Source organism: Corvus cornix, chromosome 2 (assembly GCF_000738735.6).
Source record: "Corvus cornix cornix isolate S_Up_H32 chromosome 2, ASM73873v5, whole genome shotgun sequence".
Classification (NCBI taxonomy): Eukaryota; Metazoa; Chordata; class Aves; order Passeriformes; family Corvidae; genus Corvus; species Corvus cornix.
The window spans coordinates 33,096,362-33,115,725 of record NC_046333.1 but is presented as its reverse complement, the minus strand read 5'-3'; the positions used below and the strand labels follow the sequence as shown (position 1 = coordinate 33,115,725).

Sequence of the window (19,364 nt, the reverse complement as noted above, 5' to 3'; positions counted from 1 at the left end):
AAGGGTTCATGCTGCACGGGGTAGTTTTGATATAATGGTTGCATGGCATCTGGATTGACTGATGGCTCATTTGCCTGATCAGTAAGGTATTAATGCTTTCTTTGTTTAAGACATTACAAAGGGAAAATATCTTTCGATATGAACATTCTGACTCTAAGAATGATGGAGGGCCCTTGGCAGTACAGCCATCAACAGCAACTTTACTGAAGAGTAAATATTTTCATAGTTCTCCTGATGTTACCAGCTAATGACATACACGTGCTTCATTGCTCAGAATCATCCCTTGCTAGTCATAGTCACCTTTGCGTTACTATAGTTAATAGTAACAGCTATAAACCGGTGTTGAGGAAGTACATTTCCATCTCTCTTTATGTTTGGAGTCACACCAACCAAGTAAATGTCTGTATTAGATCTTGAGTTTTTATTGAAGTTGTAATTTGGAAGAAAAATATGCCTGAGGGTGAAAGGCATATTTTAAGTGACTCTATGATTTACAGTAATTGACTTACGTTAGGGACTATAAATTTACCTCTTCACGGTGTTGATTAGATAAAGTTGAAAAATATACTTTAAGGCAATGATGAAAAAGAAATGGTGTCAGAAAAAACTCATGAAGTACCCGTAAAAGTCACAGGAGTTACTGTCAAAAGTGTCTTTGCTTTCTGTAAGAAGATGATCTGAATGTAAATCATGAGAAAAAGAAAAGATAATTTGGGAAAGACTAGATAGCCTGCTAGGTTTTATGCATGATAGCAAATGGGTTTTATTGTAGAGTTCTTGAGTAATGTAGAAAATACTGTTTTGTGGAAAGAATCCTTTACTGAGACTAAATTCTCAAAATCAAAGGTAAGGTTATTTCTGTAATTCCAGCGGGATTAATTCTGTCATGACTGGCAGTAGAAAAATTTTTCTCTGAGTTTTCCAGTGATGTCCAGTACTTTTGAAGCTTTAAGCTAATAATTGCATCTTTGGCAAGAGTAATTTTTATGAATGCTAGTTTTTAGAATTTATTGGAAATTGTCACTTTAATTCTTGTAATTAATCCAACCTAGCTCTTGATCACAGTACAAATCATCTGGAATTATTTTTTTGTGCCTTATATTTTCTGTATTCCACTTGTCATTGTAATCACTTTTTAAATGCAAAGCAACAGTTGTGTACCAGACTGAAATATTTAAAAATAGGCTGAAATATTTTGTTTTCTTGTTTGCCGTAGGTTAGTACAAATTATCTTTTAGTTAAAATTTCTTAAACATAACAAAAAACCCCACTCCAAACCCAATAAGCCAAAAAAATCCCACAAAGCCACCACAGTGGCAGTGATGATGGATAACTTGGAACCAGTTTTCCATATGGTTGTAGTCTTTATTTTTGTGAACAGGCAACTTTACAGCAGATATATTATATTTATTCCCCTCCTTCTTTTTACAAACAAGGTGGATAATACATCTGCAGGTAAGTAGTTTCAGACAGAAAAACACATGAAATTTGTTGCCTTTTTTCCAGCTCAGAAAATTACATTAAATGACATTGACTAACTTTTTGTAATTATCAAAACTAATAAATAAGTCTTCCTCCTATCTGAATCAATGTCATGCAACAGAACCATTCAGAAAGACTCTTCTGGTACAGTGAAGCATCTAAGTCTACAACAAATAGGGGGAAAAAGCTAGTAAATTTTACACCCTTAATCACCAAAATAAAAGGAAGGCTCTTTCAGCTTTTCCCAGTAAACACCATAATTTTTCAGTAAAAAAGGCTAGTCTCAGCCTGAAGTTTAGTTTGGTTCAGGGTAACATAAGATTGTCAAGTGAGGGGAAGAAGGTGAAGAAATGAGATTGCCACTGTTCCCTAGGCAGGAAAAGTCCTGTATTAGGGAGAAAGGTTAGAAATGGAGTAGTGGTGGGTGGTTCCTGTCAATGTCCTTTGTTCATGTGTGTGCATGTGACCCAGCTGCACAATAAGAGAAGAGCATGGTTCAAGTACCTCGAACATTCTTTTATTGTATATTTTAATATGGAAATTATCAGTGCTCTTTCTGCTAGCCTGCTTTCAAGAGGACCAGAGTACACCAGCAGTAACTAGAATCATAAAAACATTAAGGTTGGAAAAGACTTCCAAGATCATGGAGTACAACCTTTCCACATCCAGTCATTTCCTGAACACCTCCAGGGATGGTGACTCCACCACCTCCCTGGGCACCCCATTCCTATGTCCAACCTGAACCTCCCCTGGTGCAGCTTGAGACTGTTATCTTGTCCTGTTGCTGGTTGCCTGGGAGAGGAGGCTACCCCCCGACCTGGCTACACCTTCCTTTCAGGGAGGTGAAGAGCATGGCGAGGTCTTCCCTGAACCTTCTTTTCTCCAGGCTAAATAACCCCAGCTCTTTCAGTTGCTCTTAATATGAGCAGGTGGACAGAAGGACAGCTGGTTGCAAAGCCACTAAGTTACTGCAACTGTTTCTACTTTTATTTGTGATCCTTAAAAGCAGAGTTTCAAACTGATTGATTATTTAACAATGTTGGAATATCTAAAAATGAAAGATCAAATGTTAAGTAACTTGGATGAAAGAGGGAATTTGAAGACCAAAGAGGTAGTCTTACCACTACTTAAGCACTGTCACAGTTCCTGTAAGTGTCTGGTATTTTCTTCGTGCAGTTAATTTTATTTGCTGAGAAGACAGTGGGTTATGGCAACAACAGCAAGTTGAAGACAAATTGCACCACTATCTAGTGATCTTCATCTGTAGCTAAATTCATGTGATTCCTCACAGTGAATTCTCTGGGTAGAATAGAAAAGTGGCAATATTCTGTTGGTCTGAGAAAGCAATGCTTAATGTGGTCTGTTGGAAATGTCTATGGATTAATTAAAATCTATAATATAACTTTATCTGATGCTTTCCACTTCAAAAGACTACCAGAAGGAGCTATGCCCAATTGTATTTTCAAATTTTTTTTCATTTGCTGTTTTTGTTGGTGTTAGATAAGAAGGGGCTGTAAGACTAATTTTTTTAACAGGCTGCTTCTGGTGGTTCCCAATAGTAATGGTTTTCAAAAAATAAAGCTTTCTCTATTTCTTCCAGATGGCATAAAATTGATTTAAACAAAATTATGCAGAAATAGTTTGGTATGCATTATGAATTGTAAAAGTTCAAAGGACAGAAAAAATGGTAGTATTCTTGTCCTGTTTAATTGTATGCCCTGAAAATTGTATCAAGCTCAGAACAGGCATTCAACCTTGGTAAAAACCTTACGCTGATGGAGAATCTGGCATATCTATTGGTTAGATGTATTTTAATTAAAAAGCTTAGAGAATTAATTTCCAGTGTGCTGTCTCTGTTGCAAGCAAAGGCCTACTTAGGGATCTTATTTCTTGGTGTAAATTAGTCAAGGCAGAACTGTGTTCTGCTTTGATTAGTTTGCTTCCAGCATATATCACCTCCTTTTAAAGTAATTTGGATACCCTGCAAAGTACCTCAGTTATCCCAAGAGATGTACTCTTTGTTTGATAAATTAAAGAAGCTTCTGTTATCAGACGTCTTTCTTTATGTAATATTGTGATTGGGGACCTCTAAACTTTCTCTTTGTTAGGGTGATCTGTCTAGTTCAGGTACAAAGAGCTATTTTAGTGTAGTGGTAATTACTGAGTATGTGGTGCATACCAGGAGTTCAGATCAGTTGTCATCTAAACTGCTTAATGACAAGAGTGATGCATTACAGTGATTGCAGCAACGTTGTTCAACAAAGGGTCTTAATACTCAATATATATAATCAGTGGCTCTTTCTTTTGCTTTTTTTTCTTTTTTCTTTTAAAGAAGTATATTGTCAGTGGAGAATTCCCTTGATATTGTGTCTTAATTGAAAGATCCTCAGACTCCTGCTAAGCAGCTTTCCAGTAAAAGGGTTTACAAGAAGGATAAAGAGGGCATGTAGTGTTAGGTCAAGGGGGAATGGCCTTAAATTGAAGGAGGGTAGGTTTAGGTTAGATAATAGGAAATAATTCCTTGCTATAAGGGTCTTGATGCACTAGAACAGGTTGTGTACCCCCCATCCATGGAAGTGTTCAAGGCCAGCTTGGATGGGGCTTTTAGCAACCTGGTCTGCTGGAAGTTGTCCCTGCCTGTGAACTGGAGGACCTTGAAAGTCCCTTCCAACCCAAACCGTTCTATGATTCTGTAGTATATATTAGAAATGTAATGTGATTTATGATTGATTGTAAAATTCTGATGGAATTGGTTATATACTGAAACAATGAATCTATTTCAGCATCATTAGAGTATGACCTTTATGTTACCTAATAGGACAGGGTTTATAGAATTAAAAGTTACATATTTATTGTTGGTTTTACTTTCTAATTGTCTGGCATCAGTTCAAAGCTATGATACTTTTATTATAAGTACTGTAGTGCTATATTAGTACCATTGTATCTAACCATACATCATGTCATTTTCTGAGAAAATGAATTACTCCCAATAATTTTATGAAGCTCTCTGTTTATATTGAACACGTGGCAATGGTATGCAGCTAAATTAATCATTTTCCTTATATCTCATGGTCAGAAATGTTTCTGAGAGGGTGTATCAAAATCTAATCACTACGCTAATATTTGGTTTTTGGGGGAAGCGGGAGGAACCAGTTGTGATGAGACTGCTTTTGGTTCTGAAGTTGTTGATGGCTGTTCTTGGTTCTATGTTGCAATCATGTAGCGTTTTTTGGTCACTACTAGATAGCCTATAGCTATTGTTCGCATGTTGTGCTGTTGTATAATTGGTTTACTGGAATTTACAAAGTTATCATGTCACACAGATAGAGATAGGTAGATAGGGAAGTCATACAGAAGATGTCACATGAATTTTTCATCTTGTTACAAGATCCCAGAAAAAAACTCACTTTTTTTTACCATGATTTTCAGAATAGTCATTTTTTCAGATGGAATTTTTTTTTGTTTAGTTAATGGTAAGATGCTTTGTCTTAATTCCTAGATTAAGAATGATATACCAGTATTCTCTCATATTAGCACAGGTAGTGAGAGACTCACTTTACATTAAAATAGGCCAGATTAAAGGTACATAAAGGTTGCATAATTAATGTCCTTCATAATCTCCTGGCTTTTTCAATGAAATGAAAGTTTGATAAAGCCAAAAATATGGTTTAGATACTTCAAAAGTAAAACAGCTTATAAATCAAATCTATAGAGGAGGAGGAGTTAATGAACTTTGCTGAAGATACTGTCTTAAGAAAAAGCCCAAAAGAAACCCCCTACCATAAATTTGAAAGTTGGCTATCCAAGTAAACCTGCAAGTCCAGTTTACCACTATCCTCTTTGGACTCACCTGTGCATCTTGGGAGAATAGAAATTCCACAGTTTGAGGCAACAGAACTGAGTTTAATGATACTGGTGCATAGATCTAAAGTAATGTGAGAATTTAAATAGGAAACAAACTTTATGACGAGCTTTTTGGTTTTTTTCCCAGATAAAAATATTTGAGTGTGTGTGGTTCCATATTTCACAGGTTTTGGAAACACAATCTCATTTGTCAGTGTTTCATGGCATATTGTATTGGTAACCTAATAAGAAAGATAATAGCGAAAGATGAAAATTTCCTCTTCAAGAATATCAGTGATATAAAAATGGAATATGGGCTGAGATGCAAGGAGAAGTTTCAATAATCTTGTTTTAGCATGTGTTTTATCTACTTTTTTTCTCCAGGCTGAGTATAACAAGGTCCAATTCCTCTTCCCCATATCAAAAATTGTCTTGCTGGACCTAAATGGACCTAGAGTTCATTGCAGACCTGCTGCTGGATGTGTAGCATTCTTCAGCAAGATGCACAACTCCTGGTGTGTTTTCTTGCCTGCAGACAGCTTTGACAACATCTGCAAGACCCAAACAGCACCTCAGTTTTCCTAACTAACTGGTGAAAAGTTATTGAGGAAAAGAAAGATGAAGCGTTAGATGGTTTCAGTGCTAAAAATCAAAACAACAGGCTTCTGAAGCTGGCAACAAAAGAAGTCAAGTCACTCCATTCATGTAGTGCTTACAAGAGTTTCTTTCATCAGTTCCCAGAAGGGATCAGTGGTCATAAGAAGTCAAGTTAAAAAGAAAATTAAGACGAAAAAAATCCCTAAAAAATTCAGGATTCAGGAATAGTGTCTACAGAAACAAATGAAGTGTGTGAACTTTTGCTATTCCAGACAGGATGCATTTATATTACAATAAATAAGCATTGCTAGATGAATAACTGTAGAATGATATAGTTAGAATTTATCTGTTGAAAAAATGTGCTCTTTTCCCTGCCTCTTATCCACTCGTAAAAGACCACTGTTGTCCAAAAAAAAATCCAACACACCAGGTGTTAGGAAACACTCTGTAATGCTCCAATTTCTAGATACGAGACAATTTGAAAGAAGAGTTGATTCGCACAGATGCTTTACCTGTCAAGAAGAAGCCTACTGAGCTGATTCTAATTTTAACCTAATTTTGAAAGTCTTTCTGTGCAAATGAAGAACATCCAGTGCAAAAAGATGCAGCCCATATGGAAATTTGGCTGCAGTATATGGAGGTTAAATTTTAGTGGAGGAGCTAATGAAACCATCATCTATATTCATCCTGGTATGTAATTTTTCGGTGAAGCATGCACTTTCCTGAGAGTAAATTACTAATCTCAAGAGCATGGAAGAGTTAAGCAGTATTAGAAATATTATAATTATGATCCTCACCTGGAGCTTTGCTTTCTTACAGGTGATACACTCTTTAATCACGTTACCAGTTGTTTCATTAATACAGAAAACCTTAAAACTGCTGATAACCATAACTTGTTTCTGTGAGCAGGACTTTGCTCAGAATTGGACTTGAACAATAAATTAAAATCTCAGAAGATAGAGGTCATCCTCTTAATGCATGCAGCTTTCAGAACCTTTGTTTAGTAATGCTCACTTTGCTAGATTTCTAAAACACCCACTGCTTTTAATATTGCTCTTCTACATTTTTATTTTTCCAGAAGGTTAGTTTAGGAGCACCATTCCTGAAAGAAAAATATCACCTATTCTATAAGATAGTTTTAAAAACACTATTTTGATTACTAAGGCATATACATTTTTAACTTTCTTTCCATACTGAAAACACTATAGAAGGAGAGTTTGGCAAATCTTGATCTAAAGTTAAATGTCCACAGAATAGAGTTCTCCAAAAGCTATATTTATATTTAATGCAGAAGTGTTTGGTGGTTTGTGAATTGAACTTCAGAGGACAAAAATACCGGAGAAACTTTTAAATGGCAAGTATACTTTTCAGGAAAGAATCTGTTACCGAGATTTTTCTCAGGTGAAGTTGCCATAGGCTATCACTGTATGTTTACCAAGTAGGACTCAAAATGAGAAGCTCTTGTAGAGAGTTGCTTATGCTGCTGGAGTTACTATTAAATAAATATTTCTACATTGAACAGATAAAGTTGCTGTTTCTGTTATGACTGGCAATTACAGCACAGCTGTGCAGGAATTACAAGTGTGTCTGTGACAGACTTTTACATGAACCCGCTTTATTCACAAAGGATTTTTGCTAAATCTGATTTTTGCAGTCTATTGACCTCAAAATGTGAGAGACTAATATTTGAATTAGATGTTCTGAAGTAGTTGGAAAATAGTTGTTGGCATAAATACTTAATATTAAATAACTCTCTACAAATCTGTTTTGCTATACCTGGACCAGTTCGATAAATATTGTAAAGACATCTCATACACTTTCCCTTACAAATCTTGATTACTTTCTGTAGTCTTTTATTTGTTGTTCTTCACAGACTGTTTAAGCTTTTACCTTAAATATCTATTGTGTCAGGATCTCTACAGAATTTGACTGCTCATATTTTGTTAGGAGTTATCAAGATGTTACCTTGTACTTCTCTGGGTTTTTGAATTTTCTTTTGTCCCTTGTTTGGCTCTTGTTTCTTGTGTTTTAAGTAAATTGTAATTTGTTTGGAGTAGGTAAATTTGCTGAGTCCAAACCCTTAATAACATTTAAATGTCTATAATGCTTATAATGTAGCTCTTCACAATAGGTTGACTTCAGAGTACCATCTCAGAAATAAGGATGGTTTCCATGATTTAAAATGAAACTTATTCATCTACTGTTTTGAACTATTCTTCTAGAACTATGTGTCATACAAATTTTCTTCGTTTTCATAGTTCTGACTTTTACTTTGTCTGGGATGTTCAAGTATATCCTCACTTTGATATTGTTTTTATCAGTCTGCAAATTCCTACTAGAACTGAATTTCTTTAAATGACAGTAGAAATCAAAATCAGATCAGTTAATATTATGAACATTATGCATCATAAATGATTTAAAGAAAGATATGACTAGAGAGAGCAGGTTTATTATAAGAACTTCAGTTGTGATTTTTCTATTGTGTGCTCAATACACATCCTTCTTAGGCACTGAATAGATTTGGAATGTATTTAAGCTTGACTCATGTGTCTGGATTTTCATCAGACTTGAATTCCGCTAGTCTGTAGGATTTTGCCAGTTCCCTGTTTTTCAGTTATCCCAGGGGTAGGTTTTTGTTTTTTATATATGTGGAGGTGCTTTTGCTTTGATTTTTTTTTTTTTTTTTTTGTTTAAATGCAAAATTGAATTGTAGAAGATTCCAGATAATCTGTGACTGGTGTTTCTAATGCATTATGTTAAAGAAAACTGGTTTTATGTTATTACAAGGATAATTCTTCAACCAAGAATATTTTTTTCTTAGAAAACCTTTTCTTAAAAAATATACTGTCTCTTGACGCTGTTCAAATGTCATACATTAAGACTTCAGTAATATTTTGCTGCACTTTTTTCTGAGTGCTAAATAAATATTGAGTCTATTGGGTTGTCTTTTTCTTTTCTTTTATTCCAATTCTTTTCAAAAGGTCTCCCTAAAGGCTTTATCAATTCTTTTTTAGCAGTAATTTTTCAGGGACACGCACAAGGAAGGTTTGTCATTTCCATTTCTGACAGCACACACAAATGTTGTATGCCTACTTTATGGCTTCTGTGGCTGTTATCTCCTCTTTGAGACAAATAGATCAGTTAGAAATATAGAATATGCTTGAAGAATATGGGTTAGGAAGACTGGTAGCACAGTGAATACTTGGCCAAATTTGCTGGTGGTCTGTGCCTGTGTTGGAGATTACCAGTTTGGTAGCCATGGGTTAGTGGATTACTGGTTTGTATATGTAAGAATAAGATAATTCTTTTTAATTGCTCTAAAAGCAAAGTGCTGAGAGACACATGGCTGGTGTTTCTTGTGAATTAACATATACAAGGCTTTCAGATACAGAAAACTCTTCTTCGGTGGTTGAGATAAGCATAAATGCCAGGATTGTCATTCATGTGGTGAACTTTCAAGTATTCTAGCATTTTTGAAAGCTGATGAAATCACTATTGTGTCTAAAATAAAGAAACAAGATATAGCCTGGCAAATTCCTGAGTTAACAGCTGTCAGAATTCCCATAATTTGGCTGGCACCAATTTTGCATAGTTTCTGCAGTATATTTCACATTGCATTTGAATTTGAACTGCCTTGATTGTCACTCCAGGATAAATTACATCATAGGCAGCTCAGAAGATGACTTAGGAATATTATTAATAAAGATAAAGGCTTTCAAAGTAAAAGATACACAGTCAAATACTTATCTGGCTTATGCACACAACTTAGGAATCTTGTTCAAGTTTGACTGATATGCTGTTAGAATGATTTATTTGCACTTAAGACAAATAGTACTCATTTGTAGATCTCTGAATTATACTAACTGTTTAAATGTGTTAAGGAGTGACACTATATGAGTAAACCTACTGAATCTGACAACAGGCCCTATCTCAGACTTCTGCCTATGGAAATCCTTCTCTCAGATCCTGCCCTTATCTATGTCTAGTTGACTCTGTTTTTGACCAGCTAAACTCTTGGGGAGTGGGCTCTTGCAGTCAAGTGTCAGACTACAAACAAGGTACTCTGGATGAAGCCTTAAGGCAAAGTGAGATTGAATGTATAATTATGGTCACACTCAGAGACACCTAAGGATCCTTCGTGGCAATTTGTGTGGAATACCAGTGATGTGTACTAATATAATATTAGCTGTGCTAGTATCACAAATACTAGTGTCTAAATCTAATGTCTGAAAACATTTGGTTTTCAGACTCCTGCAATGTATTTGATTTGGTTAAAAGAAAGTGCCAATCTCTACCTACTACCTAAAAGAGAAAAATAATAATGTATATATGCAAAATATGAAGCCCAGCCTTTCCAAGTGAAAAAGTAAAATTGATGAATTAAGTGTTTTTCATATCTATCTGAATTATATGAAGAATTTGGATGGTTTAATAATGCCTCTTTTTGTGAGTCTTGACTGACATTTATTGTCACAATCACGGCAATGCTTGCTGGTAATAGAATGACGGATTAGTGGCATCACACTCCTGCTGAAGGTGTGCCTTTCAGTCCTCAAATATGCAGAATACTACACAAAAAGCCACTAATGAATATTACAACTGTGGCAGTAGAATCATTCTGCAGTGTGGGCTATAGAGGAGAATACTTTTATTTTCAAACATCTTTCAGCTTTTTTAACATGTGGAGAATTTTTCTTGTTCCTTCAATTATCCCCTTGCACCAATAAAAATTACTGACAAATGCAGCCCTATTTGCAGCCATTAATTCTTAGTTGTACAAAATCACCTGAACAGTTTCCATCAAGTTTTTTTTCATTTAGAGGTAGCTTTTAAGTACTCTTTCATTAATCATAAAGGCTGCTTTAGATTTGACTGGACTTACTAGGTCAACAGACCTTGAATTGGAGAAGATAGTTTTATGGTCTACTGAGAAACTAGTTTTACATGGAAATGAAATACAAGAACAAGGGTTGGAAAATGTTAAGGCTGTGGTATAAAGTAAAACATACCTGTGTGAGCCAAGGACAGAATACTAGCCACTTTTAATTTCCTGACTTTTGTTAGCTTGTAATTCAGTGCTTTTATTTAAATGCTTTTGCCTGAGTTTTTACAACTTATTTGGAGAGACATATTGGCCAGCTTCTCAGCTACTGTATGCTGACAACAGTTAATCATGTGTTTCTTTGTCTTTTAGTGAAACTCAAGATTCTTATGTTTATGTTGTCTTATTTTTCATGATTTGTAGTATAATTAGGAGTGGCTGGCTTGGCTGTTTTTGGTGCTTTGTACATATTAAGTTTCATTGCCCAGTATGTGGGAACATAGACAGCATTTACCAGCTCATTAACCTCTTTAAATTGGCTGCAGAATGGATGATTTCCTGTCACCATCACAGGTCAGTGGATGCATTGCATTCTAATGGACTCTTTCTGGAATATTTGAAAAATGTTAAGCTACCACAGCATTGATTGATTGATTGATCGATTGGCATGATTTTTCTAATTTATGTGTGGCTTTTGTGGGGGGCAAATCCAGATAAGATAATAGGTTAATGTTGTTTTTATGAAGTCAGAAAGGCAGCTATTGACTAAGAAAACCTCACTAGGTGATCCTGTTCCTCTGCAAAATGTAAATATTTTATACACACACATCAAATTTCCAGGACACTCAGTATAGGGTATGTTTGGACAAGGATGAAGTGCATATGACTGTGTGGTCTCAGTGGTATACTTGACCACTAGTAAGCATCTGCCCTGGATCTGTTCTTAGGAATTTCACAAGATCAGGAAGGGTGGCCTTTGATTCTCTGTGTTAAAAGTGGTGTCCTTCACAAAAGCCATTATATATTTAACTGAAGAAATCCATAAACCTTATTTGCTCAGTGGACTATGGCAGGGTTGACACCATCATTCTTTCAAATGTTACACTTACTGAGTCATGGAAATTTGCATAGGTAGGTGATTTTGCTGTTCAGCTGAGTGTTTTCAATCATGTAGAACACATCATGAGAAAGAGCTTAAAAACAAGAAGACTCTGGGTTTGTATTAACTACAACTGGATACCTGAGTTTTCTTTTCTGAGTACTTGCCACGTAAAGAGCAAGCTTGGTGTTAGCTTCTGCTAGTTTGGCGGCAGGTAGAGCTGGGTGATTCTGGACTGTCATGTCAAGATTTCTAAAGTGAATAGAGACTTTTGCCAAAATAAGTCCCAATCAATTAGCAGCATGGAGAGAGCAGACACTAATACTACAGTGATTGAATATACTTTCCTGTACATGTACGCAGCACATGCATAGAACTTACTTACAGGTGGCTGAATACTAAGCGATATTATGAGTTATGAAGTTAGCAGACCACAAAGCCCTTTATATTAGTTGCTAACTCTATCCAAGCTCTGCAAGATACTAGTGAAAAGACATGAGAAAGCTTTGTGACTGTCTCGCAGGTTCATTAATTATAGATGCTTTGGATTAATCACATAGGCTCATCACAGAGTGTAATTTAAGATTACAGGATGCATCAAGTGGAATCAATCTGCATGTCATATTGCAAAAATGAGATAGATGTCATATGTTAGATTTTATGCATTAACCTAAAAATCTTGCCACAAACAGTAGGACTTCTGCTGTCCAGGATTCTTCCTTAAAGGAATGTCTTTGATTTGTTTGTGTCACTGAAAACCACAGTACAGATTACAGACTCAAAGCTAATTTTTAAATGTGCTATTCAAGGTGCTTAGTGAAAAGAAACTTACTCGCTTTTACTGAGTGTTGTTTGTTTTAACTGAAGTGATTACTAAGCTGGTCTTTCATAAATGGTTGACACTATGCTGAAATCACTCTCTGTTCATCACAGCACTGACACACCTGTGCTCATAACTTAAGGTTAATAGAGCTGATAAATGGGTACTGAATATCTCTAGCTTTGGGTTGTAGTCATTATGTTCTCTGCTATTGGCATGTTAGGAGAATCTTAGACTGTGATTCCAAGAAATGTATAATTGTATACATATTTTTTTCCTGGCCTTGATGTATCATCATCATAATGTTATATACTATGTATTATGCTTTTATTTATAGCTCCATTCTGTTCTCAATTTTAAATGTCACAACCAAGAATTTCTAGTTTTCAGTTGTTAATGCAATGACTGAATTTAACTGTTCTAGTTAAATTTAACTGTCCATACATTGCTATTATTGAAATTAGATTTCTCTGTCTACTTCAATATTGGAACAAGTTTGTTTTTTCAGCTTTTGCTTGTACAAGTTGAAGTTGGGTGTTCATGACACTCATTAACCCCCAAACAATATTTTATGTATCAGTATAATTTAAAAATTCTCAGTCCACGATTTGTTACCTTATTTGTAATATGCTATATCATATTACAGTTCACCTAATTTTTAATTTCCTTTTCTCTAATGCAGGGTTGGGAAGAAACTGTGGATGCTGCAGTTTCTTACTTGTTAAGAACTTGTTTGTCAAAGAGCTCCAAGGAGCAGGCCCTGACTCTCAGCAGCCAGTTGTCCATGCCCAAAGATACCAGCAGACTGAAGAAGAACATCACCCTCTTCTGTGATAGATTGGCCAAAGGCGGTCGCCTTTCATTAAGTACAGATTCAGTCACTCAGCAAACTGCTGTCATGCCAGGTAAGACATGAAGTGCATGTTCAAAATCCAAAATGTTTATTTGCATATTAAAACAAAAAATTTTGAACATTCTATTTTCTTGGCAGTTTGTTTTTCATTGATTGTGGAAACCAAACACTGGTTGTGTTGCTGACAAGTAGAATGACTTAGGTAATAAGATAATTTTAAGTCTGAGGGATTTTTCTCATTTTATTCAACACTTGCTGTTGCTCTTACACAGTATGCACAGTAATGCAGCAAATGAAACCCAGAAGGTCATTGTTAACCTCTGAAATTCTTATCACTTATTTCTTTGCACATTTCAATTGGATGTGTACATGTGTATGTGTCTAATGTGATGGAAAAAAGGAAGAGTGAAAATTCATGCTTTCTTGGTAAAGAAATTAATATATTTATAGTAGTGGCTTTATGGCCTATGCATATGATAAATCACGAGGTAGTGATAACACTAAATAAAAAAAATCTGCAACTTTAGAAGGTACTAGTTGGCTGGGTGATACCTCACAGAAAGCACAAAATTGAAGATAAAACTAATTTAAGTATGTGTTGAGTAATATTTCCCATATAGAAAAAGAATGTGGCCAAGATTTCGCAGTGCACAATGATTTACATGAATGTCATGGAATTACTGTTTTAAAAGGAAATTTTATGCATGTCCTTTTCTATATTGCTACTTTTTAGTAATAGTAGGAGCAACATCACACTTTTTCTGTGGAGCCTGAATTTTACCATCTTTGTACTGTTGCAAAACATTTTCTCCCTGTGTTTTCCTCCAGTGAGATAGATAGACAGGTAGATAGATAGATAGTCTCTTAGTAAACATCAGATACTCCTGGTGACTTGGAAACAGGTATTTTTTTCCCAGCTTTCTGCTCTGAATTTGGATTGGCTGTTCATTCAACTTCATACTCTCCTAAACCATAGTATCACTATGGTCTTGGACCTCAATGCCTTCCTTCTCCTGCAGCAGTCTTCACATCTGCAAGGAAAAGTTTGTATTTTATATTTTCATCATTCTTAAAGCTGGAAGTTTATTATGTTGGCTTCATGGATATGGTTTTTGATAAAGATTGGAGTTGTGTTAGGGCAGTATCTTGATTATCAGTATTTTGCTTTCTTACATTATAAAGAATAATTAAGTTCCTGTTTAATATAACATGGATGGTGTGTGCAGTGTTTCAGCAGCTCAAAAGTCCTTATGTGCAGCCTTCCTTTGCATGTGCTACTATATATAAAGGATCTGGTAAAACAGCTTCAGACCGTGCAATGGTAGAAATTCTACATACATATATGGTTTTACTTTAGTGTTACACTGTTGCCATACCTGGAACCAGACTTGTAATCGTGTGAAGCAAGGAAGTGAGGCAGAATAAGTGTCATATTGGCTCTACAAATTTCTGTTAGTATTTCTTTGCAGGACTAAAATATGTGTGAAGGGCATTTCTTTCATTGAACTTTGATTATATAACCATTGTTTTTTCTTCTAAGAATTTTGGAAAGGTATACATAGCTGCAGTTCAATTTTTTCCACCTAAGCTAATAAGGTGAATTGATTTAATAAGGAACTTCACTTCTTCCTATTCAGTTGACTAGTGTTATTGAATTCAGGGAACTATGCAATTAGATTATAATTCTGTTAGGAAAAGAGTAAAATTTGTAAATATTGTAAAAAAAATTAGAAGAAATATTGCTCTTCATAGACTTTGCATTTACTCATTAACTGTTGAAAGAATAAAATTTTTGAAAGAGGTCAACAATAAAAAATTTCATCTTAATTTAGAGGAGAAGCTCATTAGAGAGAAATACTTCTGTCAAATGCTCAGAATAGCTTAGTATTTAAGTAGTTACTCTCCAACAAGATGTGCTGTGTATTTTGAAACTGTGTGTGTTTGTCTTTGAATGGACTGGAGAAAACTTGGAACTTCTTTTTGAGAATAAAGGTTTTACTGACACTTTTTAAACATGTTTGTCTTGTCACCTGTTCATGTTTTCTCTGGCCATCTCTACCTTGGCAAGTAATGTGGTCTGTTAGAAGCAGATCTGCAGGACGGACGAGGCTGATCTGCAGGACGGACGAGACTGGCAACATGACTTGTATAATTTCTGTTTCAGAACTAGCTCTGTGCATGTACTGGTTCTTCATTAGCATTTGGAGTGCTCTAGGTACATTCCTGGAATTCATCTGCCTGGTTAGATTTACCTAAAAGAAATGAATTCCTGTGCTCAAGACCACTTGTCACTGTGAAAACAGTGTTATTAGTGGGGACAATCAAAAAATTTGACTCACTGTTGAGTCCAGCTAAAAGCACCTGTTTGGTCTACACTTGGAAGAAATTGAGAATGATGCCTTATAAAGGGAAACCAGTATACAAAATAACTCTATGCTGTTGAGTCAAGAGCTCTTTGATAATCCCGAGAAAACACAGGAACTCCTTTTGCCAGCCCTTAAAGGAGAGAACTGGAATAGGTAGAGGAGAATGAGGTAGAGCTATATGTGGAGAGGGAGACTGAGAATTATATTTGTATCTGAGGATTTATGGTTAAATACTGGATGTTAATGTAGGGGAAAGTTCTTCAGGATGTTTAAACTCCAAGCCAAGCGAAAGATGGTCACATAATTGTTCACTAGGGTAACTGGAATTAGCTTGAGGATTTTGTTCAATGACACTTTTTCTTTAGCCACTTCTTTTTCTTAATGATGAAAAAACCCTTTTTTCCATAGCAACCAACTTTAGAAAATTTCTTTTAAAGTGCCTAGGACCCTTCTAGTATTGCAGCACTGTAATAGTAGGCTCAATTTCTAGGAGTTATATTCAATATGTTCATGATGGTGTACCCTGAAATCTAGAGAAATTGCCTGAAGCCACATTGAAAAGCTGATGATTATCTTATATTCTTTATATTAGAAGTGTGCAACTATTTGAAAGATGCCTTCAAAAGTAGTTGTCAGTATTTGTAGTTAACCCAAGACTATATGTTAGAGGTAGACCATGGTCTCTCCTGGGTCTGGTTTTGTTCACTATTTTCTTTAATAGATTCAGTGATGGAATATGGGCACGAATGTTAAAATTGTGGTTTTGCAACAAGCTTGCAGTAGTTTCAGGCATATTGAGAGAGCAATAATGCTGATCTTGATAAATAAGAGGAAGGATCTAAAGTTATTAAGATGGTTTTCAGTTGAGACAAGAGCCAATGACTCTAGCAAGTAAGAATCCGACAAACTAAAATTTGAGAAATAATTCTGTAAGCACTGTTTCCATAGGATAGGCTCATGGGTGTTATATTGGACCAGCAACTGAATAAAAGACAGCAATATGTTCCCACTAAAGGTGAATTCCAACTCTGGGTTGTAGTCATATGAATTCTAATGAGGAGATATGATTCTTTCTTTCTATTCTTCGTGAGCAGGATTCACAGGGGAGCACAATTTAAGGAAAACCTAGACAAACTGAATAGAGTTCAGTTTTGTTTCTTCTGAGGGAAAAATAAAGAGAAATTTAAGGGGGGTCATGGTAGTTTTCCAGTATGTAAGATGTTCTTATATGGGTGATTAAAATTGAATCAGTATCATTGGCTAAATATGATTATAACTGTAAACCACATCAAGCTATATCATGTACTGTGTTGCCTTTGGCAATGCATAAATGGCTGGATGAGAGGAATGATGAGGGGTTAAGGGAGTGGTGCCAACCCAAAGTGTGGGTCAGTGCCAGGGAAGTGCTTGGAAAGGTGCTGTGGGCCACCCACATTGTCATGTATTGAGTTAAATGGGAATGAGAATTTATAGCATAAATCCTGATGACCTGCAGTGAGTTAATTCTGTAGCTTTTAATGGCCTCTTATAATATCTGTGTCTTTTTCAGGATTGCTTTTAAAACCTTGATGAGTATTAACTGTGGTTTTTTGAAGACTTGTTTAGATGTCAGTCTGATTGGAGCTCTGTTTACAATATCGCTTCACCCATATTTTGGGAAGCTCAGTTCTCTTCGACTAGAGTGTGATCCTGCTTTTCCTATAATAGTTCCTGATGTGATGTGCAAATAGCGCCTGTATCAGTTCAAGCCTTTGTTCAAGCAAGGATTTTTAAATTTAAATAAGGACTTTATTTTTCTTTAGACCATCATTTTTCTTCTGCCTTGTTTTCTCAACTCAACTTCAGTATTTTTTATCTCTTGGCTTCATTAGGAGATCATTATACTGTGCTTTAGCATGATTTACTTATGTAGTTGAATATAACTGGAGCAGTAGAGAAAATATTATTTAACCAGAAAGTCAATTACTGAGCTCCATCACTGAAATCTGTGGAATGCCAAAGACTGTCATCTTCCCAGATGGCTGAATCTTTAGAACTGAAATTACAAGGAAAAGGATGAGTATTTTGCATCCAGGAAATAGGACTTACAAATAGTTTTGTCTAAGTGTAATATTTGAAATTTATATAAAGTTGGAGCTAGGAGGCAAGACGACTGCCCATCTGCCAGCCGTTGTGTTGCAATGGGGTTAACAGATCCAGGATATCAGTAACAAAGTTTATCTGGACTCTCAAACACCTTGAACAGTATGTCTTGATAACTTTTATAGTAGCTTAGTGTCCTTGTTGGAAGGGTTTCCCAATGTTTGATGTACATTGTTTTTCCTTCAAATCAGTGTTTTATTGTGAATATTGAAAATGGAGCTGGCAATTAATGATGTTTTTTAATTGTTTAAAACTTTGGAATATTTTTGGTACATTCCTTCAGTAACTTTTCTTTTATACTTACTGTGACTAAATTATCGCAGTCTTTTGGTGATGATTTTCAATTTTACTCTTTGTTTTCCAAAATAGAATGCTTCTCCTTTCGTCTGTGCAGGAAGTATATCGTACTGTACTCTGCCCTATCTCAATTTCAAGACCATTTTCTACAAATTTGTTGCCTAACCAGATGTTTCCCATTCTGTATTTTTACAGAATCAGCATGGTAGTGTTTACTTGAGTAGATACTTTGTTTTCATAGTTTCTTAATTTATCAAGTTGATTATAATTGTACTTTGTATAGTCATGTTTCTGTAATTTAGATTATGAATGGATAAATGCAAACTTTAAAGGCAATGTTCTTTAGCACATTTAGTATATATACGTACCCAGAATCTATATTCATGCTTTAGAAGGCAGAAGTTTTTCTAGGGTTTCTTTTCTTTGCTTAAGCTTATAAAAACCTGTTTTCAAAATCCTGTTGTGGTATTTGTGAGTGAATACTGCCCATTTGAAAGCTGTTTTCTTCACTGGAAAGCTGGGATGCAACAGAATGTGTCATATTCCTTAAGGAACTCTCTGTTTACATGCTATTAAACTTGGGGAGAATGTTAGTACTAATAGGAAAAACATGTGGATTTGAGATCCTGGAAGAACAATATTAATTTATATATAAGAAATAGACATAAATATTGCTGCAAGTTCTTAGTGTGCTGAGTGTACCTAAAGAAAGACTAGTATTAGTTAGTTTGATGTGAAGATATAGGATTTTTGTAGTTGCAAATTCCTCTCTTAGGCACTTAATTATGAATTCTTCATTAGTCATTAGGGGAAGGGAACATGCAGTATAAGTCAGGTATTCTCCAACTTTAATAGATTTAAATGCAGAATATCTTGAAAAATGTAGTGGCTTCTGTTTGTACTCACAGAGGTTCCAGTCTGTGTTTGTAATGTTATCTTGGTAGCAATTACAGTAACTTTTTTTCCCTGGAGAAGTTAGAATCATGTAGTTTGAATTTCAAGTAGCCTGAAAAAGGCACAGATACAGAAGTTGGCCCTGAGGC

At 35.4% G+C, this 19,364-nt stretch overlaps 1 protein-coding gene across 3 annotated transcripts in view; it reads left to right on the top strand.

The window, feature by feature from the left end:
* The window catches only part of BBS9 (Bardet-Biedl syndrome 9), a 298,687-nt gene that overhangs the window by 130,527 nt on the left and 148,796 nt on the right, over positions 1–19,364 (top strand). For all 3 annotated transcript variants that reach the window (XM_039548173.1, XM_039548172.1, XM_039548174.1), the window contains one exon: positions 13,346–13,568. In XM_039548173.1, the coding sequence (XP_039404107.1) occupies positions 13,346–13,568 (223 nt within the window). The remainder of the gene's footprint in view (positions 1–13,345; positions 13,569–19,364) is intronic.